Source organism: Atractosteus spatula, chromosome 24 (assembly GCF_055471065.1).
Source record: "Atractosteus spatula isolate fAtrSpa1 chromosome 24, fAtrSpa1.hap1, whole genome shotgun sequence".
Lineage (NCBI taxonomy): Eukaryota > Metazoa > Chordata > Actinopteri > Semionotiformes > Lepisosteidae > Atractosteus > Atractosteus spatula.
Window position 1 is genome coordinate 14221660 of NC_142729.1, and position 23025 is coordinate 14244684.

At 55.3% G+C, this 23025-nt stretch overlaps 1 protein-coding gene across 8 annotated transcripts in view; it reads right to left on the reverse strand.

Annotated features, from left to right (window-relative positions):
• sipa1 (signal-induced proliferation-associated 1) overlaps positions 1 to 23025 on the reverse strand; it is a 73278-nt gene that overhangs the window by 11677 nt on the left and 38576 nt on the right. For 7 of the 8 annotated variants that reach the window (XM_088904772.1, XM_088904778.1, XM_088904771.1 and 4 more), the window contains 11 exons: positions 18510 to 18684; positions 14189 to 14292; positions 13801 to 13958; positions 11592 to 12189; positions 10777 to 11051; positions 9927 to 10235; positions 8194 to 8338; positions 7416 to 7548; positions 5011 to 5100; positions 3029 to 3131; positions 985 to 1063 (listed from right to left, as the gene is read on the reverse strand). In XM_088904772.1, the coding sequence (XP_088760898.1) occupies positions 985 to 1063; positions 3029 to 3131; positions 5011 to 5100; positions 7416 to 7548; positions 8194 to 8338; positions 9927 to 10235; positions 10777 to 11051; positions 11592 to 12189; positions 13801 to 13958; positions 14189 to 14292; positions 18510 to 18684 (2169 nt within the window). The remainder of the gene's footprint in view (positions 1 to 984; positions 1064 to 3028; positions 3132 to 5010; positions 5101 to 7415; positions 7549 to 8193; positions 8339 to 9926; positions 10236 to 10776; positions 11052 to 11591; positions 12190 to 13800; positions 13959 to 14188; positions 14293 to 18509; positions 18685 to 23025) is intronic. The other variant, XM_088904777.1, reaches the window with a different exon arrangement.

Consider the following 23025-nt stretch of genomic DNA (forward strand, 5'->3'; position numbering starts at 1 on the left):
GGGGAAGGGTGTCTGGGGGCCGAGATGGGTGGGGGGGGGGTTACGCTGCTGGTCGGTCGGACCGCGGGTTTGGAAGATCCGATCGGATACGGGGGAGAATGGGAGAGGTCGGAGAAAAGGATCGATGGGACCCCCTAAACCTCCCACTCCCGAAACTGGAGGCTGCACCCTCCTCTTCCTCCTCCTCTTCCTCTATCGCCTCCGTTAAGCCTCGGCCTGGAGCAGCTGGGATACCCCGGGACACTGGTCGGTTTTCGACGGGCATATTTAGAATTTAGAGGTCTCTGGGGAGAGTGGGGGCCCTACGCCCGGGTCAAAACTGGGGTTCCGGAGAGCGCTGTACCCCACAGCTTTTTGGAATCTCTCGTCACCTTACTGAAGGGGTGCTGTCCTGGGTGGGGTGGGGTGGGGTGGGGGGGGGAGTCTGAATCTGTCAACTAGAGCAACGTGCGGCTCTGGAGGAGGAGAGTCTCACGTCAAGGTCTGGCTTTTGTGTTGGCGTCAGAAGCCCTGACAATTCCTCGACACTACCGGGTAGGATGATGGGAAAGAGGGGGGTCCTGTCCCGTGGGGGGCTGGGAGGGAGGCCCGTTCCGATCGCAGCTGAAGTTGGCGGTTCCGCCTGTGTGTCTGGGGGACCCAGATCGCTCCGTCCTTGTCCCACTGTGCCTGCCATTTTCCCTAAAACCGTTCCCTCTGCCGGGGCTCAGCGTACGCTTAGTGTTCAGAGAGCGCGCATGGCTTGGCTGGCTAACATTTGTTCCTCCTGTCCGCTCTGGAATTGGGGTTCCTGCGCCCCCACTTCTCCCTGCACCACCCCCCCCCCCGGCTCTCTGGCTTAGTGGTGGGGTCTGCGGCGGTTGGGGGGGTACCCCGTGGAGCGGTGTGGCGATAAAGGAACGATGAGGGGGTTCACTGTTTGTGCAGGATGCTCTGGGGGGGGTCGTGGTTGGGGCTGTGGTTGGGCATCTGGAGGGGCAGTACCTTTTGGAGATCGTCCTGCAGGCGCTTCAGCATGGCCTCCAGCTGAGATACTTTCTCCACCAGGGGGGCTGGAGAGTCACTGCGGGGGGGACAGAGAGAGACATACACGATCAGAGGAGCCAGAGCTGCAGGGGACAGAAGACAGACAAGATCAGAGGAGCCAGAGCTGCAGAGAACAGAGAGAGACAGACACGATCAGTGGAGCCAGAGCTGCAGGGGGCAGAAGACAGACAAGATCAGAGGAGCCAGAGCTGCAGAGAACAGAGAGAGACAGACAAGATCAGTGGAGCCAGAGCTGCAGGGGACAAAAGACAGACAAGATCAGAGGAGCCAGAGCTGCAGGCGACAGAAGACAGACAAGATCAGAGGAGCCAGAGCTGCAGGCGACAGAAGACAGACAAGATCAGTGGAGCCAGAGCTGCAGGGGACAGAAGACAGACAAGATCAGAGGAGCCAGAGCTGCAGGGGACAGAAGACAGACAAGATCAGAGGAGCCAGAGCTACAGGCAACAGAAGACAGACAAGATCAGAGGAGCCAGAGCTGCAGGCGACAGAAGACAGACAAGATCAGAGGAGCCAGAGCTGCAGGTGACAGAAGACAGACAAGATCAGAGGAGCCAGAGCTGCAGGTGACAGAAGACAGACAAGATCAGAGGAGCCAGAGCTACAGAGAACAGAGAGAGACAGACAAGATCAGTGGAGCCAGAGCTGCAGGGGGCAGAAGACAGACAAGATCACAGGAGCCAGAGCTGCAGAGAACAGAGAGAGAGACAGACAAGATCAGTGGAGCCAGAGCTGCAGGGGACAGAAGACAGACATGTTCAGAGGAGCCAGAGCTGCGGGGGACAGAGAGAGACAGACATGATCAGAGGAGCCAGAGCTGTAGGGGACAGAAGACAGACAAGATCAGAGGAGCCAGAGCTGCAGGGGACAGAAGACAGACAAGATCAGAGGAGCCAGAGCTGCAGGCGACAGAAGACAGACAAGATCAGAGCTGCAGGGGACAGAAGACAGACAGACAAGATCAGAGGAGCCAGAGCTGCAGAGAACAGAGAGAGACAGACAAGATCAGAGGAACCAGAGCTGCAGGGGACAGAGAGAGATCAGAGGAGCCACAGCAGTAGAAGAAGTAGCGGACTAGTTACTTCTTATCCAAGACTACCAAGCTACTCAGCCACACTGCTGAACCCAATAGCTTCAAGACACAGCTAAATGAGATGCAGGACAATCAGGACAGGAGGCACTTCTTTATGCAAAGGGTGGTGGGGGCATGGAACAAGACACCCAGCCATGTTGTGGAAGCCAACACCCAGGTTTCTTTCCCGAAACAGCTGGGTGAAAATCCTCTGATCAGGACACCAGGACAAAGGGTGGCGCCCAGCCAGGTTGTTGAGACCAGTGGTGGCTGCGGCCATCTTCTACGCTGTTGTGTGCCGGGGCAGCGGCAGCATGACAAGAGATGCAGATAGGCCCAATAAACTCATCAAGAAGGCCGGCTCTGTGTTGGGGCTGAGCCTTGACCCCCCCACCCCCCCCGGAGGTGGCGGCTGAGAGGAGAACGCTGACCAAGCTCACAGCCGTCATGAACAACGCCTCTCATCCGCTTCATGGGACTGTTACTGGGCAGCGGAGCACTTTTAGCAACAGACTGCTCCAGCTACGGTGTTCAAGGGAACGTTTCTGCAGGTCCTTCCTCCCGGCGGCTGTCAGGGTGTATAACGCTGCCCTAGGACTAGGCTAGCCCCTCATCTGCTCATCTATGGACTTTTTGGACAATCAGTCTGTATAAACCTATGCACATTTTGCACATATTTTATTGTTTTTACAGTGACTACGAGCATCACACTTTGCACACGCCTATGTATTTATTTTTATTTATTTATTTCATTGCCTTGTGTCTTATAACTATTCTGTCTGCTTTTGCTTGTCTTGGGCTGCTGTGACACATCAATTTCCCTACGGGATTAATAAAGTCTTATCTATCTATCTAAACGCGCAGGGGGATGAGTGTGCCCCTTCTCTGAGGAGTCCCGGTCACGCTCACCTCTCTGTGCTCTCCTTGGTCTTGGAGTCTGTCGGCTCCGGTCCCGGCTCCGGCCCGGCTGGGGAGTCCGGCGTGGCCTGTGCTCCGTCTCCTGCCCTGTGACCTGGAAACGGGGGCACAGGACAGGTCACGGACCGGGAGGAGGAGGCCGATCCACCCCCCTGCCCCCCTGGCCCTCGCCCTCCGCCAAGTGCTCTAACAGCTCGGCCACACTGAAACCAGTACAGCGTGGAGGCTTGCTCCAGACACCCGCCATTCTTTGTGCAAAGGAGGATCTCGGGCTGACGTTGCCCTTTCTCGCAACTTCTGCTTGGCCAGCAGCCATATCGCCCTGCAGCTCTCCACTGGCAGCCCCACTGGAGACTCAGCAGGTGGGAGCCTGGCCAGTACCTGGAGGGGGAGACTCCTGGGAAAGCTGAGGCTGCTGCTGGAAGAGGTGTTAGTGGGGCCAGCAGGGGGCGCTCACCCTGCGGTCTGTGTGGGTCCTAATGCCCCAGTATAGTGACGGGGGACACTAGACTGTAAACAGGCGCCGTCCTTCGGATGAGACGTCAAACCGAGATCCTGACTCTCTGTGGTCATTAAAAATCCCAGGGCGTTTCTCGAGAAGAGTAGGGGTGTTACCCCGGTGTCCTGGCCAAATTTCCCCCCTGGCCTTTACCCATCATGGCCTCCTAGTAACCCCCCTCTCTGAACTGGCTCCATCACTCTGCTCTCCTCCCCACTGAGAGCTGGGGTGTGGGGAGCGGACTGGCGCCTCATCCAGGTGGGGGTACACACTGCTGGGGGTGGAGGGGATCCCCATTACCCGTTAAGCGCTTTGAGTGGAGTGTCCAGGAAAGGCGCTATATAAGTGTAAGCAATTATTAATTATTATTAGTATTCTTTTCATAGTCTGGTGACCGGACACACACACAGTCTTCCAAGTGCGCCTTATGCCCCAATAAACACAATGCTTCCTGGTATTTCACTGGCCTATTTATTGCTTCTCCAAGTCGCCCTCTAATTCCCTGCCTGCCCCCTAGTGGACAGCGTGCTCTCCACGCAAGTTTGTTGTCAAAGCTGAATTTCACTGCCTTCATCGTGACTTTCATCAGGAGTGGAGCTGTGGTTAGGGTTACGAATAGCAGCAGGGATAGGGGGAACTGTAGGGTTCGGGGTACAGACAAGGGTTGGGATTCCAGTTTGAGAATTAGGGGAATCAGTAGGATTTGGATTAGCCATGTTATGAAAGTTTTTGCACCGGTTATGACTTGCTGCTGGAGAAATCTAGTCATATAGTGTCATGCATGTTGCTATATCGTCTAATGCAGCTTCTTAGAAAAGTATTGTGTGGCCGGATTGAAAGGAGAACCGCCCTGTACTGTAAGTGCAGCAGACACTGTGTACAGGAGTGCGGCTGGGCACCCCACCCTCCTCTGCCCCTCCCCCTCCACCCTGCCCCACCCCTCCACTCTGCCCCGCCTCCCCCTCCTCTGCCCTGCCCCCTCCACCCTCCTCTGCCCCGCCCCCTCCACCCTGCACCATCCCTCCACCCCACCTCCCCACCCTCCTCTTCCCCACCCCCTCCACCCTGCACCACCCCCCTGCCCTGCCCTCCACCTCCTCTGCCCTGCCTCCTCCACCCCGCCCCCTCTGTCACTCCCTGCCACCCCCCTGCCCCGCCCACCCCCTCCTCTGTCCCGCCCCCCTCTGTCACGCCCTGCCCACCCTCTGTCATTCCCCTGTCCCACCCTCTGTCATTCCCTGCCCCGCCCTCCCCCTCCTCTGCCCCGCCCCCTCCACCCTCCTCTGCCCCGCCCCCTCCACCCTGCACCATCCCTCCACCCCACCTCCCCACCCTCCTCTTCCCCACCCCCTCCACCCTGCACCACCCCCCTGCCCTGCCCTCCACCTCCTCTGCCCCGCCTCCTCCACCCCGCCCCCTCTGTCACTCCCTGCCCACCCCCCTGCCCCGCCCCCCTCTGCCACGCCCTGCCCACCCTCTCGGGACAGCGTCTCCAGGATGCTGCGGCAGGTGGACTCCACGTCAGAGATGTACTGCCACTCCTCCTCGGTGGTCTCGGACTGAACTGTGGGGAGGAGGAGGAGGAGAGAGGAAGGCCGGGTGATATAGAGAGCACTTGCAGACAGGCGACGGGGGGGGGCTCTGTCTCGCAGCTCCCAACCAAAGCGCTCACGCCTCCCGGTGCTCACCCACGGGGAACAGGAGGCCACACACCCAGTACAAACACAAGCCCTGTCCCGAGGGCTCGTCCAGTTTAAAGACACCCCCCCCCCCCCCACCCTTGTTCCAGTACTGACCTACGACACACTGCCCCCTTTTCCCCGCAGTTACAGGATTTAAGACAAGTTTGGTCAAATTTCGGCCAATTTCGTGTCTTATAATACGTTTTCAGCACTCGGAGTTTCCCCCAGAAGCCACTTATGATCAAAATGGCATTATTCTAATTAGACACAGGCGCACGGCTGGTCCACCCTTTCCAAAATGGATCAGGGGGAATCCCCCCCCCCAGGATAATCCTGCCCCAGCTCCTGATTTTATTAAATTTAATGCGTGTGATCAGGTAATGTTACAACATCTGTCGAGCTGTAAATTTAAATGGGTCTCCGGCAGGCCTGGGGCTGGCCAGCAGGGGGCAGTGTTTCCAGGCTTGCCAGAAACCGTGAGGTAGGTGGATGGAGGGGAGGGGAGGGGAGGGGGGGGCGTGTCGGCCTGCTCATCGCCCCTGTCGGCAGCGGAGAGAATCAGGGCTCTCCCTTGGGGCGGGCGCTGTGGCCGCGAGGGAAGGGGGGGGGGGTGGCAGATGGCAGGCAGGCTGGGCGCTGTTAGCGGGACGTGTCTGAACTCCCATCTGTTCTCTCCTGCCTCTCTCCGAAAACTGTCAGGGGGTGGGGGGGGGGGGGGGAGGACACACACACACACACACACACAACATTGACCGCAGCACGGATTCCTGGACATACAGACACACAGCTCCTCTCCCGTTAGGATCCCGGTGAGGGGGGGGGGGGGGGGGGGGGCGCTGAGGATTCTGGGAGAAACGCTGGGCGGCACGGCCCTTCCACGTCCCGTGCGTGACAACAGCTCCATGCAGAATAAAGACTGTTTTTGCCCCCCCCCCCCCCGCCCCTGCCTTGAGTGGGGTGTGAGGGGGTGCAGAGCACAGCGGGGGTCGGTGGGGTGCGATAAGGGGGGAGAGCAGGGGTGGGACAACAAGGGGGGATCAGGTTGGCCTAGTGTCCATGTTGCCTTTCAATGCGTGTGCACGTAGGTGTGCGTATGCCGATGTGTGCGAGTGCGTGTGTGTATGTGCCCGTGTGCGGGCTTCTGTGTGCTTGTGTTACGTGCTGTATGTGTTTCTGTGTGCCTGCGCAAAAGTGTCTGTGTTTGCATGTGTGTGAACTGTGCGCGTATATGCACAAATGAGTGTGTGTGTTAACTGTGCGTGTGTATGCACAAATGAGTGTGTGAGAGTGTGTGTGTTAACTGTGCGTGTATATGCACAAATGAGTGTGTGTTAACTGTGCGTGTATATGCACAAATGAGTTTGTGTGTTAACTGTGCGTGTACATGCACAAATGAGTGTGTGAGAGTGTGTGTTAACTGTGCGTGTATATGCACAAATGAGTGTGTGTGTTTGTTAACTGTGCGTGTGTATGCACAAATGAGTGTGTGTGTTTGTTAACTGTGCGTGTATATGCACAAATGAGTGTGTGTTTCTTAACTGTGTGTGTATGCACAAATGAGTGTGTGTGTTAACTGTGCGTGTATATGCACAAATGAGTGTGTGAGAGTGTGTGTGTTAACTGTGCGTGTATATGCACAAACGAGTGTGTGTGTGTTTGTTAACTGTGCGTGTATATGCACAAATGAGTGTGTGAAAGTGTGTGTGTTAACTGTGCGTGTATATACAAATATGAGTGTGTGTTTGTTAACTGTGCGTGTATATGCACAAATGAGTGTGTGTTTCTTAACTGTGTGTGTATGCACAAATGAGTGTGTGTGTGTGTTAACTGTGCGTGTATATGCACAAATGAGTGTGTGTGTGTTTGTTAACTGTGCGTGTATATGCACAAATGAGTGTGTGAGAGTGTGTGTGTTAACTGTGCGTGTATATGCACAAATTAGTGTGTGAGAGTGTGTGTGTTAACTGTGCGTGTATATGCACAAATTAGTGTGTGAGAGTGTGTGTGTTAACTGTGCCTGTATATGCACAAATTAGTGTGTGTATGTGCATGAGTGTACACGTGTGTTTGTGCTTATGTGTGTCTATGCATGAGTGTACGTCCATGTGTGTCTGTGGAGTGTGTGTGAGTGTGTTCGAGAGTGTGTGAGGGTGTGTATGGAGTGTGTGTCAGTGTGTGAGTAGAGAGGCAGACGTACTCTCGGCGATGGGGTTCCTTAGATCCAGGGTCCGGAGGCTGCGTTCTACGCTGTCCAGGGAGTCCAGCAGGCAGGGGGACTGAGGGGGGTTGCTGGCAGACGGGGCCTCGTCACTGTGCTCCACCCCCAGGAACTGGAGAAGAGAGAGGGCAGAGTCAGACATACAGCTCACAGCGGCTACCTCACTGCCCGGCTGCCCTCCAGTCAGCGGAGTGGTCACTCAGTGTGGGCTTCAGTCAGTCAGTGGAGTGGTCACTCAGTGTGGGCTTCAGTCGGTCAGTGGAGTGGTCACTCAGTGTGGGCTTCAGTCAGACAGTGGAGTGGTCACTCAGTGTGGGCTTCAGTTGGTCAGTGGAGTGGTCACTCAGTGTGTGCTTCAGTCAGTGGAGTGGTCACTCAGTGTGGGCTTCAGTCGGTCAGTGGAGTGGTCACTCAGTGTGGGCTTCAGTTGGTCAGTGGAGTGGTCACTCAGTGTGGGCTTCAGTCAGTCAGTGGAGTGGTCACTCAGTGCGTGCTTCAGTCAGTCAGTGGAGTGGTCATGTCTTTGGACTGTGGGAGGAAAGTGGAGCACCTGGAGGCAACCCACAGAAACTTGGGGGGAGAACATGCAAACTCCACACAGACAGCACCTGTGATCCACAATTGAACCCAGTGAAGCAACAGTGCCAATCACTGTGCCTCCTATGATTTTGAAATACTGCATCTATGGAGGCTGATCGCTTTACCAGCCCTGCCTCTCGGCATCAGGGGGACCGCTCACCCACGGGGCCCACCTCACCTGTTTCTCATGGTCCTCGTCCAGCCCTGTCTTGGGTGTGACCGCCAGGATGAGGTCAGGGGTGGCGTCCAGCAGCCCGGGGATGTTCTCGCAGACCGCGGCCTGCTCTGGCTCAGTATGCACGCCCACGTTGTCATAGAAATGCCTGCGGGAGAGAACACGGGGGGGAACGTGTCATTATCCACTACCTCGGAGCTTAATGAGCGAAGCCCCGAACGAAGAAATCCGGTTGCCTTGAATGTGCCTGCATTTTAATCAGAACCAGTCTGGATCGACAGAAACAACAGAATAATTCTACACCCATGTGCACCCCTACACTGACAGGCTGGGGGAACTGAATCTCTTTAGTCTGAAGGGAGTGTCCCACACTGACAGGCTGGAGGAACTGAGTCTCTTTAGTCTGAAGGGAGCGTCCCACACTGACAGGCTGAGGGAACTGAGTCTCTTTAGTCTGAAGGGAGTGTCCCACACTGACAGGCTGAAGGAACTGAGTCTCTTTAGTCTGAAGGGAGTGTCCTACACTGACAAGCTGGGGGAACTAAGTCTCTTTAGTCTGAAGGGAGTGCCCCACACTGACAAGCTGAGGGAACTGAGTCTCTTTTGTCTGAAGGGAGTGTCCCACACTGACAGGCTGAGGGAACTGAGTCTCTTTAGTCTGAAGGGAGTGTCCCACACAGGAAGTGGACCTTTTCAGTCTGTAAAACAGAAGACTACAAGGGGATTGTTACATATATTTAAAATCCTCAAAGACACTGACAAGTCATTCCAACACTTTTATTCAGAATGAACAGTGAAACAGGCATCAGAGGGCACACATGGAAACTATGTGAAAGTGCATATAAAACTAAGAACAGGAGGCACTTCATCTTTACCCAAAGAGTGGTAGGAGTGTGAAACAAGATACCCAGCCACATGGCTGAAGGCAGCAAACTGGCTGCTTTCAAGAAGCAGTTAGACGGGATCCTCTCGTCGGCAACGGAGACACGTCTGTACACAAACGGTGGGGGGAGTGTGGCACAACCTCCCCAGCCATGCTGCTGCAACCTGGCCTCCTGGAAGTGTAGCTGCTCTGAGAAACTGTGCGGCAGAAAGGAATCACGTGGGCCTGTTAGTCCACCACATCTTGTTGCTAAATGTGAGTTCCCGAATCTGCAGCCTCTGGATGACACACCAGACTGAGCAGCTGTACAGAGTGCCTGTTAGTGCCACTGAGAAAAAAGTTATTGAGCTAAATGCGATAATGTAATTGCAATACTTAATTCTTATTGTTTAAATGCTCTAATATCCCATATTATTCAATTCATTTTGGGGTTCTGTGCAATGATAAGATAAGAGATAATCTCACTTTTTTGGCCCTATACAAGTTCTTGCATTAGGAACGTGTCTTTTCACAGACCCCAGCTTGCTCTCCAGGAGACACACAGACAGGGAGAGAGAAGCTGGGGGGTCAGAGCACATTTATACGGCGCCCCTAGAGCAGGTGGGGGCGAAGGGCCTCGCTCAGGGGCCCCGCGGAGTAGGATTCCTCTGCCGGCCGCGGGATTCGAACTGGCAACCTCCCAGCCACAGATCCTGTGCCACAGAGCCACCACACCGCCCTAGGGGCTTAGGGTGACTGGGGGGTTCTGGATTAACAGGTTTCTGGGGATCTGTGTGGATTCCTGCAGGACAGGTGGTGCGTAACGTCTGGATCTGGTGCTGGGAGCTGGTTCGGTCCGGTAGGCCGGTTCTACCTGTCGCAGCTGTCCAGCTGTCCGGGGGGGTGTTTCTCCAGGGAGTGGCTGCGGGTCATCCCGGGCAGCTCGGCAGGCCCGGAACGGGGGCTGTCCTGCAGGGATGTGGCCCGGTGCAGGGACAGGCTGGGCGGCGCCAGGTCCTGCCCTCCTCCTCTTCGTCCCTCTCCGGGGCCGTCCGGCTCCACTCCGTCGTCCCCATCGCCCTCCTCTCTCTCGGCGTCCTCCAGCACCCAGGCCTCTCCCAGGATGCCCTCTGCCTTGCGGTCCGTGTCCTGGATGGCCCTCAGGTAGAGCTCTGAGTAACTCCTGTCCCCCAGACAAACCAGTCAGAACCTGCCAGTGCCCCTTACTGGGACTGTACTTCACTGTACATCTGTCCATCACCCCTGTCCCTCTCCACCGGTCCTCTGTGTCTCTGTCCATCACCCTCCAGTCTCTGTCCATCACCCCCTGTCCCTGTCCACCGGTCCTCTGTCTCTGTCCATCACCCCTGTCCCTCTCCACCGGTCCTCTGTGTCTCTGTCCATCACCCCCTGTCCCTCTCCACCCGTCCTCTGTGTCTCTGTCCATCACCCTCCAGTCTCTGTCCATCACCCCCTGTCCCTCTCCATCACCCCCTGTCCCTCTCCACCGGTCCTCTGTGTCTCTGTCCATCACCCTCCAGTCTCTGTCCATCAACCCCCTGTCCCTCTCCACCGGTCCTCTGTGTCTCTGTCCATCTGCCCCTGTCCCCCTCCGCCACCCCTCAGTCTTTGTCCCAGACGTCCGTCTCTCCCTTGTCCCTCCCTTTCCCTCTGACCCATCTCTTCCCCCACTCTGTCCCGTCTCTCCTCCCCCCAGCTCTGACCTGCGCGGTTTTCCGTTCTCGTCCGGCGGGATGACGGTGAGCCGGATCTTGGTGGCGGCGCGCAGCAGCTGGAGCCTCTCCTGGGGCGTGAGGGAGACCAGGAGCCGGTCGCAGAGGCGGGCCACGCGGGCCCCCACCTGCAGCCCGCTGCTCTCCGCGTAGCTGAAGGGCCGCAGCTCCGTCACGAAGCCGTCCTCGCTCAGCCTGAAGTCCAGCTGCCCCACGCTGTCCCGCAGGGGGGTCAGCTCCTGCGCCTCGCAGCCCCGGGTCACCAGCTGGAGCGAACAAGAGGGTCAGAGTTCACGAGGGGCGGTGGGTATGCGGGTCAGAGGTCACGAGGGTCAGAGGTCCAGATGATTGGAGGTCGCAAGGGTCAGAGGTCAAGAGGGGCGGTGGGCATGAGGGTCAGGGTCACGAGGGACAGAGGTCCAGATGATTGGAGGTCACAAGAGTCAGAGGTCACGAGGGTCAGAGGTCAAGAGGGGCAGTGGGCATGAGGGTCAGAGGTCACGAGGGACGGCGGTCCAGATGATTGGAGGTCACAAGAGTCAGAGGTCACGGGGGTCAGAGGTCATGAGGGGGCAGTGGGCATTAGGGTCTGAGGTCACAAGGGTCTTAGGTCCAGATGATTGGAGGTCACAAGAGTCAGAGGTCATGAGGGTCTGAGGTCCAGATGATCGGAGGTCACAAGAGTCAGAGGTCATGTAGGTCAGAGGTCAAAAAGGTCAGAGTTCAAAATGGATCAGGACCTGGGCAAGCACAAGCTAACTGGCACTTCCATGCGGGAAGAAAAAGGAACGCGCTCGAGAGCTCACCTCTAACCTCTGGATCACTTCCTTCATCTCCTCCCCCTGGCTCTCCGGCATGCTGATGGACACCGCCTCCCCCCGCTCGTAGAAGATATCCAGGCTGGCCCCGCCCCCGGATCCGCCCCGCCCACCGCTCCAGCCAATCACGTCGCGGCAGGAGCAGTTGAAGACCACCTGCCGGGAGCTCCTCTCGATCAGCACCACGGACTCGGCCGAGATCCCAAGCAGGCAGGGCACCCAGTCGCCCTCCCCGTCCCCGGCCCGGGCCCCCGCCGCCCACACCAGGGCCCCCGCGCTGTGCATCTCGGCGCCCTTGGAGCCCTTGAGCTTCTCCTTGCGCTTGCCGCCCAGGGAGAGCAGGGGGAACTTGGTGGAGGAGTCGATGGGGGTGGTGGTGACGTAGTTCTCCGCCAGGTCCTTCAGGTACTCCTGGCGCGTGCGGGTGGCCATGGAGCGGAACTTCTCCGACTTGTCCGCCCCGTTCTCCGCGTTGATGGCCTTGGCCAGCAGGAAGTCGCGGAAGGCCGGCGACTTGGGGAAGCGCGCCCCCTGGGGGAAGAGCGGGCCGAACAGGGGGATGTCCTTGGAGCGCGTGACCGCCACCCTGGGGGGGGGCAGAGCGAGAGAGAGGGAGAGAGAGGGAGGAGATTGAACGAGACGGAACGGTAGCAGTGTCACCCCCGTAGCCTGGGCTGTGTCTCAGCAAGGACAGACCTGGTCAGTCCTGGGATGGGACAGCAGTGACCAGTGTGTGTGGATCAGCAAGGACAGGCCTGGTCAGTCCTGGTCAGTCCTGGGATGGGACAGCAGTGACCAGTGTGTGTGGATCAGCAAGGACAGGCCTGGTCAGTCCTGGTCAGTCCTGGGATGGGACAGCAGTGACCAGTGTGTGTGGATCAGCAAGGACAGGCCTGGTCAGTCCTGGTCAGTCCTGGGATGGGACAGCAGTGACCAGTGTGTGTGGATCAACAAGGACAGGCCTGGTCAGTCCTGGGATGGGACAGGGGTGGTGTGTGTTACCTGTAGTAGGTGTGATTTGTACAGGGGTGGTGTGTGTTACCTGTAGTAGATGTGATCTGTACAGGAGTGTGAGTGTTACCTGTAGTAGGTGTGATCTGTACAGGGGTGGTGTGTGTTACCTGTAGCAGGTGTGATCTGTACAGAGTGTGAGTGTTACCTGTAGCAGGTGTGATCTGTACAGGGGTGGTGTGAGTTACCTGTAGCAGGTGTGATCTGTACAGAGTGTGAGTGTTACCTGTAGCAGGTGTGATCTGTACAGGGGTGGTGTGTGTTACCTGTAGCAGGTGTGATCTGTACAGGGGTGTGTGTGTTACCTGTAGTAGGTGTGATCTGTACAGGGGTGTGTGAGTGTTACCTTTAGCAGGTGTGATCTGTACAGGGGTGGTCTGTGTTACCTGTAGTAGGTGTGATCTGTACAGGGGTGTGTGTGTTACCTGTAGCAGGTGTGATCTGTAAAGTGGTGTGTGTGTTACCTGTAGTAGGTGTGATCTGTACAGGGGTGGTGTGAGTTACCTGTAGCAGGTGTGATCTGTACAGGGGTGGTGTGTGTGTTACCTGTAGTAGGTGTGATCTGTACAGGGGTGGTGTGTGTTACCTGTAGTAGGTGTGATCTGTACAGGGGTGGTGTGTGTTAACTGTAGTAGGTGTAATCTCTACAGGGGTGGTGTGAGTTACCTGTAGCAGGTGTGATCTGTACAGGGGTGGTGTGAGTTACCTGTAGCAGGTGTGATTTGTACAGGGGTGGTGTGAGTTACCTGTAGCAGGTGTGATCTGTACAGGGGTGGTGTGTGTTACCTGTAGTAGGTGTGATCTGTACAGGGGTGGTGTGAGTTACCTGCAGCAGGTGTGATCTGTACAGGGGTGGTGTGTGTTACCTGTAGTAGGTGTGATCTGTACAGGAGTGTGAGTGTTACCTGTAGCAGGTGTGATCTGTACAGGGGTGGTGTGAGTTACCTGTAGTAGGTGTGATATGTACAGGGGTGGTGTGAGTTACCTGTAGTAGGTGTGATATGTACAGGGGTGGTGTGTGTGTTACCTGTAGTAGATGTGATCTGTACAGGAGTGTGAGTGTTACCTGTAGTAGGTGTGATCTGTACAGGGGTGGTGTGTGTTACCTGTAGCAGGTGTGATCAGTACAGTGGTGGTGAGTGTTACCTGTAGCAGGTGTGATCTGTACAGGGGTGGTGTGTGTTACCTGTAGTAGGTGTGATCTGTACAGGGGTAGTGTGCCCGTACAATGATGAAGACGTGCTGAAAGTGTGACCGGATGGTTTTCGGGGTGAAGGGGTGGGCGCCGGGCTCCTGGAAGACGATGGTGACGATGTCGTTGCCGATGTGCCTCTTCCTCAGCAGCTGGGACAGAGAGAGGGAGAGAGAGGCTGTCTCCTTGAGAGCCATTTCTTAATGTAGAGGATAAGCTACATTAACATGTAATGTGGTCAACATGGGGCTATCAAGCATACAGCGCTATGGAATCGGACATGCTGCGGGCTACTGGGAGCCCCTAGTCTGCCAAAAGGGGGCGCTGTGGAGTGGCAGGCTTACCCCACCCCGTCCTGCAGAGGCCCTGGGCGCAGGCCTACCTGTTGCGTGTTGTTGGCGGTATACGGGAGCATGGTGGACACGTGGAACATGATCTCATAGTCCTGGTAGCGCGTGTACAGAGAGTGAGAGCCAGTGGAATCCGCTGTGGAGAGACACGGGAGAGCACAGCTGCTGGTTAGGGTCCAGTCAAAGGTGGACACAGAGAGGCACAGTGCAGTGAAGCATCCACGGTGTGCTACAGGTGTGCAGTAGAGTGCAGTGTAGTACAGTATGTGCAATAGAATACAGTGTAGTACAGTGTGTGCAGTAGAGTTCAGTGCTCTGTGTACAGTGTAGTACAGTGTGTGCAGTAGAGTACAGTGTAGTACAGTGTAGTACAGTGTGTGCAGTAGAGTTCAGTGCTCTGTGTACAGTGTAGTACAGTGTAGTGCTCTGTGTACAGTGTAGTACAGTGTGTGCAGTAGAGTTCAGTGCTCTGTGTACAGTGTAGTACAGTGTGTGCAATAGAGTACAGTGTAGTACAGTGTAGTACAGTGTGTGCAGTAGAGTTCAGTGCTCTGTGTACAGTGTAGTACAGAGTGTGCAATAGAGTACAGTGTAGTACAGTGTGTGCAGTAGAGTGCAGTGCTCTGTGTACAGTGTAGTACAGCGTGTGCAGTAGAGTGCAGTGCTCTGTGTACAGTGCAGTACAGTGTGTGCAGTGCTCTGTGTACAGTGTAGTACAGTGTGTGCAGTAGAGTGCAGTGTAGTACATTATGTGCAATAGAATACAGTGTAGTACAGTGTAGTACAGTGTGTGCAGTGCTCTGTGTACAGTGTAGTACAGCGTGTGCAGTAGAGTGCAGTGCTCTGTATACAGTGTAGTACAGTATGTGCAGTAGAGTGCTGTGCTCTGTGTACAGTGTAGTACAGCGTGTGCAGTAGAGTGCAGTGCTCTGTGTACAGTGTAGTACAGGGTGTGCAGTAGAGTGCTGTGCTCTGTGTACAGTGTAGTACAGTGTAGTGCTCTGTGTACAGTATAGTACAGTGTGTTCAGTAGAGTGCAGTGCTCTGGGTACAGTGTGTGCAGTTGAGTGCAGTGCTCTGTGTACAGTGTGTGCAGTAGAGTGCAGTGCTCTGTGTACAGTGCAGTACAGTGTTTGCAGTACAGTGCAGTGCTGTGTACAGTGTGTGCAGTAGAGTGCAGTGCTCTGTGTACAGTGTTTGCAGTACAGTGTAATGCTCTGTGTACAGTGTAGTACAGTGTGTGCAGTAGAGTGCAGTGCTCTGGGTACAGTGCAGTACAGTGTTTGCAGTACAGTGCAGTGCTGTGTACAGTGTGTGCAGTAGAGTGCAGTGCTCTGTGTACAGTGTTTGCAGTACAGTGTAGTGCTCTGTGTACAGTGTAGTTCAGTGTGTGCAGTACAGCGCAGTGCTGTGTACAGTGTGTGCAGTAGAGTGCAGTGCTGTGTACAGTGTGTGCAGTACAGTGCAGTGCTCTGTGTACAGTGTTTGCAGTACAGTGTAGTGCTCTGCGTACAGTGCAGTACAGTGTTTGCAGTACAGTGCAGTGCTGTGTACAGTGTGTGCAGTAGAGTGCAGTGCTGTGTACAGTGTGTGCAGTACAGTGCAGTGCTCTGCGTACAGTGCAGTACAGTGTTTGCAGTACAGTGCAGTGCTCTGTGTACAGTGTGTGCAGTAGAGTGCAGTGCTCTGTGTACAGTGTTTGCAGTACAGTGCAGTGCTCTGTGTACAGTGCAGTGCTTTGGGTACAGTCTAGTAGAGTGTAGTACAGTGTGTGCAGTACTCTGGGTACAGTCTAATACAGTGCATTCTGTGTCGAGGGCTGTACACTGACTTTTTTCCTTTTCAAACTACCCTGGTCTTTGAGATCAGATCAGATGTTAATTGAATCTGCTGCAGGACCCCAGAACCAAACTATGTACCCTGGGTGGCCCTGTTTCTCCATGTCAGTACAGAGTACAGTGTAGTACAGTGTGTGCAGTGCTCTGTGTACAGTGTAGTACAGTGTGTGCAGTAGAGTGCAGTGCTCTGGGTACAGTGTAGTACAGTGTGTGCAGTAGAGTGCAGTGCTGTGTACAGTGTGTGCAGTAGAGTGCATTGCTCTGTGTACAGTGCAGTACAGTGTTTGCAGTACAGTGCAGTGCTGTGTACAGTGTGTGCAGTAGAGTGCAGTGCTCTGTGTACAGTGCAGTATAGTGTTTGCAGTACAGTGCAGTGCTCTGTGTACAGTGTAGTACAGTGTAGTGCTCTGTGTACAGCGTGTGCAGTAGAGTGCAGTGCTCTGTGTACAGTGCAGTACAGTGTTTGCAGTACAGTGCAGTGCTGTGTACAGTGTGTGCAGTAGAGTGCAGTGCTGTGTACAGTGTGTGCAGTAGAGTGCAGTGCTCTGTGTACAGTGCAGTACAGTGTTTGCAGTACAGTGCAGTGCTGTGTACAGTGTGTGCAGTAGAGTGCAGTGCTCTGTGTACAGTGCAGTACAGTGTTTGCAGTACAGTGCAGTGCTCTGTGTACAGTGTAGTACAGTGTAGTGCTCGGTGTACAGCGTGTGCAGTAGAGTGCAGTGCTCTGTGTACAGTGCAGTACAGTGTTTGCAGTACAGTGCAGTGCTGTGTACAGTGTGTGCAGTAGAGTGCAGTGCTCTGTGTACAGTGCAGTACAGTGTTTGCAGTACAGTGCAGTGCTGTGTACAGTGTAGTACAGTGTGTGCAGTAGAGTTCAGTGCTCTGGGTACAGTGCAGTACAGTGTGTGCAGTAGAGTGCTGTGCTCTGTGTACAGTGTAGTACAGTGTGTGCAGTAGAGTGCAGTGCTCTGGGTACAGTGTAGTACAGTGTGTGCAGTAGAGTGCAGTGCTCTGGGTACAGTCTAATACAGTGTAGTACAGTGTGTGCAGTACTCTGGGTACAGTCTAATACAGTGCATTCTGTGTCGAGGGCTGTACACTGACTTTTTTCCTTTTCAAACTACCCTGGTCTTTGAGATCAGATCAGATGTTAATTGAATCTGCTGCAGGACCCCAGAACTAAACTATGTACCCTGGGTGGCCCTGTTTCTCCATGCCTGCTCCTCGCTTGTGGAACAGCTTCCCTGATCATCTCAGACACACAGTGTCAACTGAGACCTTCACAAGTTCCTGAAACCTTTCAATACCAGTAAGCCTGTCTCCTTCCTTCTGAGTCATTGTTCTCATTTCCTTATTTCTTAGTTCCTTGACTTCTCTTTGAACTTTCTGAAGTGAAGAACATTGAGATTTACAGTGTGGTTAGTAAAGTACAGAGCAACGTGTTCAGTATAGTATAGCACAGTATAGTGTGGTCAGTAAAGTACAGAGCAGTGTGTTCACTATAGTACAGTACAGTGTGGTCAGTAAAGTACAGAGCAGTGTGTTCAGTATAGAACAGTATAGTGTGTTCAGTATAGTACAGTACACTGTGGTCAGTAAAGTACAGAGGAGTGTTTAATGTATAGTCCAGTACAGTGTGCTCAGTAAAGTACAGAGCAGTGTGTTCAGTATAGTACAGTACAGTGTGGTCAGTAAAGTACAGAGCAGTGTGTTCAGTATAGACCAGTACAGTGTGGTCAGTAAAGTTCAGAGCAGTGTGTTCAGTATAGTACAGTACAGTGTGGTCAGTACAGTACAGAACAGTGTGTTCAGTGTAGTCCAGTACAGTGTGGTCAGTAAAGTACAGAGCTGTGTGTTCAGTATAGTAGAGTACAGTGTGGTCAGTAAAGTTCAGAGCAGTGTGTTCAGTATAGTACAGTATAGTGTGTTCAGTATAGTACAGTACAGTGTGGTCAGTAAAGTACAGAGCAGTGTGTTCAATGTAGTCCAGTACAGTACGGTCAGTAAAGTAAAGAGCAGTGTGTTCAGTATAGTACAGTACAGTGTCATCAGTAAAGTACAGAGCTGTGTGTTCAGTTTAATCCAGTACAGTGTGGTCAGTAAAGTACAGAGCAGTGTGTTCAGTATAGTACAGTACAGTGTGGTCAGTACAGTACAGAGCAGTGTGTTCAGTGTAGTCCAGTACAGTGTGGTCAGTAAAGTACAGAGCAGTGTGTTCAGTATAGTACAGTACAGTGTGGTCAGTACAGTGCAGAGCAGTGTGTTCAGTGTAGTCCAGTACAGTGTGGTCCGTAAAGTACAGAGCAGTGTGTTCAGTATAGACCAGTACAGTGTGGTCAGTAAAGTACAGAGCAGTGTGTTCAGTATAGTACAGTACGGTGTGGTCAGTAAAGTACAGAGCAGTGTGTTCAGTGTAGTCCAGGACAGTGTGTTCAGTATAGTCCAGTACAGTGTGGTCAGTAAAGTACAGAGCAGTGTGGTCAGTAAAGTACAGAGCAGTGAGTGCAGTACTGACTCTTGGTGTCCAGCTGGGCCCGGTATTTCTCGAAGCCCTTGAGCCGGACCCGGTCCCCCAGCAGGTCCAGGAACTCTTCGAAGGCGGGCCCGGCGCTCTCGTTGTTGTACATGTCCTCCTCGGTGCTCTGGTGTGAGCGGCAGTACAACACCCCCACCTTCCTCTGGAAGTTGAGCTGCACAGGGGACAGGAGGAGAGGGAGACATGAGAGACCCATGGAGACATCACGTCACATGAGCGCAGCCTGCAGCTCACACATCACGTCACCTGAGCGCAGTCTGCAGCTCAGACATCACGGCACCTGAGCGCAGCCTGCAGCTCAGACATCACGTCACCTGAGCACAGCCTGCAGCTCAGACATCACGTCACCTGAGCGCAGCCTGCAGCTCACACATCACGTCACCTGAGCGCAGCCTGCAGCCCAGACATCACGTCACCTGAGCGCAGCATGCAGCCCAGACATCACATCACCTGAGCGCAGCCTGCAGCTCACACATCACGTCACCTGAGCACAGTCTGCAGCTCAGACATCACGTCACCTGAGCGCAGCCTTTAGCCCAGACATCACGTCACCTGAGCGTAGTCTGCAGCTCAGACATCACGTCACCTGAGCACAGCCTGCAGCCCAGACATCACGTCACCTGAGCACAGCCTGCAGCTCAGACATCACGTCACCTGAGCGCAGCCTGCAGCTCAGACATCACGGCACCTGAACGCAGCCTGCAGCTCAGACATCACATCACCTGAGCGCAGCCTGCAGCTCACACATCACGTCACCTGAGTGCAGCCTGCAGCCCAGACATCACGTCACCTGAGTGCAGCCTGCAGCTCAGACATCACATCACCTGAGCGCAGCCTGCAGCTCACACATCACATCACCTGAGCGCAGTCTGCAGCTCAGACATCACGGCACCTGAGCGCAGTCTGCAGCTCAGACATCACGGCACCTGAGGGCAGCCTGCAGCTCAGACATCACGTCACCTGAGCGCAGCCTGCAGCCCAGACATCACGTCACCTGAGCACAGCCTGCAGCTCAGACATCACGTCACCTGAGCGCAGCCTGCAGCCCAGACATCACGTCACCTGAGCGCAGCATGCAGCCCAGACATCACATCACCTGAGCGCAGCCTGCAGCTCACACATCACGTCACCTGAGCACAGTCTGCAGCTCAGACATCACGTCACCTGAGCGCAGCCTTTAGCCCAGACATCACGTCACCTGAGCGCAGCCTGCAGCCCAGACATCACGTCACCTGAGCGTAGCCTGCAGCTCAGACATCACGTCACCTGAGCACAGCCTGCAGCCCAGACATCACGTCACCTGAGCACAGCCTGCAGCTCAGACATCACGTCACCTGAGCGCAGCCTGCAGCTCAGACATCACGGCACCTGAACGCAGCCTGCAGCTCAGACATCACATCACCTGAGCGCAGCCTGCAGCTCACACATCACGTCACCTGAGCGCAGCCTGCAGCCCAGACATCACGTCACCTGAGTGCAGCCTGCAGCTCAGACATCACATCACCTGAGCGCAGCCTGCAGCTCACACATCACATCACCTGAGCGCAGTCTGCAGCTCAGACATCACGGCACCTGAGCGCAGTCTGCAGCTCAGACATCACGGCACCTGAGGGCAGCCTGCAGCTCAGACATCACGTCACCTGAGCGCAGCCTGCAGCCCAGACATCACGTCACCTGAGCACAGCCTGCAGCTCAGACATCACGTCACCTGAGCGCAGCCTGCAGCCCAGACATCACGGCACCTGAGCGCAGCCTGCAGCTCACACATCACATCACCTGAGCGCAGTCTGCAGCTCAGACATCACATCACCTGAGCGCAGCCTGCAGCTCACACATCACATCACCTGAGCGCAGCCTGCAGCTCACACATCACATCACCTGAGCGCAGCCTGCAGCTCAGACATCACGGCACCTGAGCGCAGCCTGCAGCTCAGACATCACGTCACCTGAGCACAGCCTGCAGCCCAGACATCACGGCACCTGAGCGCAGCCTGCAGCTCAGACATCACATCACCTGAGCGCAGCCTGCAGCTCACACATCACATCACCTGAGCGCAGTCTGCAGCTCAGACATCACGGCACCTGAGCGCAGTCTGCAGCTCAGACATCACGGCACCTGAGGGCAGCCTGCAGCTCAGACATCACGTCACCTGAGCGCAGCCTGCAGCCCAGACATCACGTCACCTGAGCGCAGCCTGCAGCTCAGACATCACGTCACCTGAGCGCAGCCTGCAGCTCACACATCACATCACCTGAGCGCAGTCTGCAGCTCAGACATCACAGCACCTGAGCGCAGCCTGCAGCTCAGACATCACGTCACCTGAGCACAGCCTGCAGCCCAGACATCACGGCACCTGAGCGCAGCCTGCAGCTCAGACATCACATCACCTGAGCGCAGCCTGCAGCTCACACATCACATCACCTGAGCGCAGTCTGCAGCCCAGACATCACGTCACCTGAGCGCAGCCTGCAGCTCACACATCACATCACCTGAGCACAGCCTGCAGCTCACACATCACATCACCTGAGCGCAGCCTGCAGCTCACACATCACATCACCTGAGCGCAGCCTGCAGCCCAGACATCACGGCACCTGAGCGCAGCCTGCAGCTCAGACATCACATCACCTGAGCGCAGCCTGCAGCCCAGACATCACGTCACCTGAGCGCAGCCTTTAGCCCAGACATCACGTCACCTGAGCGCAGCCTGCAGCCCAGACATCACGTCACCTGAGCGTAGTCTGCAGCCCAGACATCACGTCACCTGAGCGTAGCCTGCAGCCCAGACATCACGTCACCTGAGCGCAGCCTGCAGGTGACTGCGAGACTGCGAGACTGCGAGACTGCGAGACTGCGAGACTGCGAGACTGCGAGTCTGCGAGTCTGCGAGTCTGCGAGACTGCTGGACTGCTGGACTGCAGGACTGCGAGTCTGTGAGGTGGTGAGTCTGTGAGGTGGCGAGTCTGTGAGGTGGCGAGTCTGTGAGGTGGCGAGTCTGTGAGACTGCGAGTCTGCGAGACTGCGAGATGGAGAGTCTGCGAGTCTGCGAGTCTGCGAGACTGCGAGTCTGCGAGTCTGCGAGTCTGTGAGCCTGTGAGACTGCGAGACTGCGAGACTGTGAGACTGTGAGACTGTGAGACTGTGAGTCTGTGAGTCTGTGAGATGGCAAGACTGCGAGACTGTGAGACTGTGAGTCTGAGACTGCTGGACTGCGAGACTGCAGGACTGCGAGTCTGTGAGACTGTGAGACTTTGAGGTGGCGAGTCTGTGAGTCTGTGAGACTGCGAGTCTGTGAGATGGTGAGACTGCGAGACTGCGAGACTGTGAGACTGTGAGTCTGTGAGTCTGTGAGTCTGTGAGTCTGTGAGTCTGTGAGTCTGCGAGACTGCGAGACTGCGAGACTGCGAGACTGCGAGACTGTGAGTCTGTGAGACTGTGAGCCTGTGAGCCTGTGAGACTGTGAGATGGCGAGACTGCGAGACTGCGAGTCTGCGAGTCTGCGAGTCTGCGAGTCTGTGAGTCTGTGAGTCTGTGAGATGGCGAGAGTGCGAGACTGCGAGACTGCGAGACTGTGAGTCTGTGAGTCTGTGAGTCTGTGAGACTGCTGGACTGCGAGACTGCAGGACTGCGAGTCTGTGAGACTGTGAGACTTTGAGGTGGCGAGTCTGTGAGTCTGTGAGACTGCGAGTCTGTGAGACTGTGAGACTTAGAGGTGGCGAGGCTGTGAGTCTGTGAGACTGCGAGTCTGTGAGACTGTGAGACTGCGAGACTGTGAGACTGCGAGACTGCGAGACTGCGAGACTGTGAGTCTGCGAGTCTGTGAGTCTGTGAGACTGTGAGACTGTGAGACTGTGAGACTGTGAGTCTGTGAGTCTGTGAGATGGTGAGACTGCGAGACTGCGAGACTGCGAGTCTGCGAGTCTGTGAGTCTGTGAGTCTGTGAGTCTGTGAGACTGCGAGTCTGTGAGACTGTGAGACTTTGAGGTGGCGAGTCTGTGAGTCTGTGAGACTGCGAGTCTCTGAGACTGTGAGACTTTGAGGTGGCGAGTCTGTGAGTCTGTGAGACTGCGAGTCTGTGAGACTGTGAGACTGCGAGACTGCGAGACTGTGAGTCTGCGAGTCTGTGAGTCTGTGAGTCTGTGAGTCTGTGAGACTGTGAGTCTGTGAGTCTGTGAGATGGTGAGACTGCGAGACTGCGAGTCTGCGAGTCTGTGAGTTTGTGAGTCTGTGAGTCTGTGAGTCTGTGAGACTGTGAGTCTGTGAGTCTGTGAGTCTGTGAGACTGTGAGTCTGTGAGTCTGTGAGTCTGTGAGACTGTGAGACTGTGAGACTGTGAGTCTGTGAGATGGAGAGTCTGTGAGTGTGAGTGTGAGTCTGTGAGTCTGTGAGACTGCGAGTCTGCGAGTCTGCGAGTCTGCGAGTCTGCGAGACTGTGAGACTGTGAGTCTGTGAGTCTGTGAGTCTGTGAGTCTGTGAGACTGTGAGTCTGTGAGTCTGT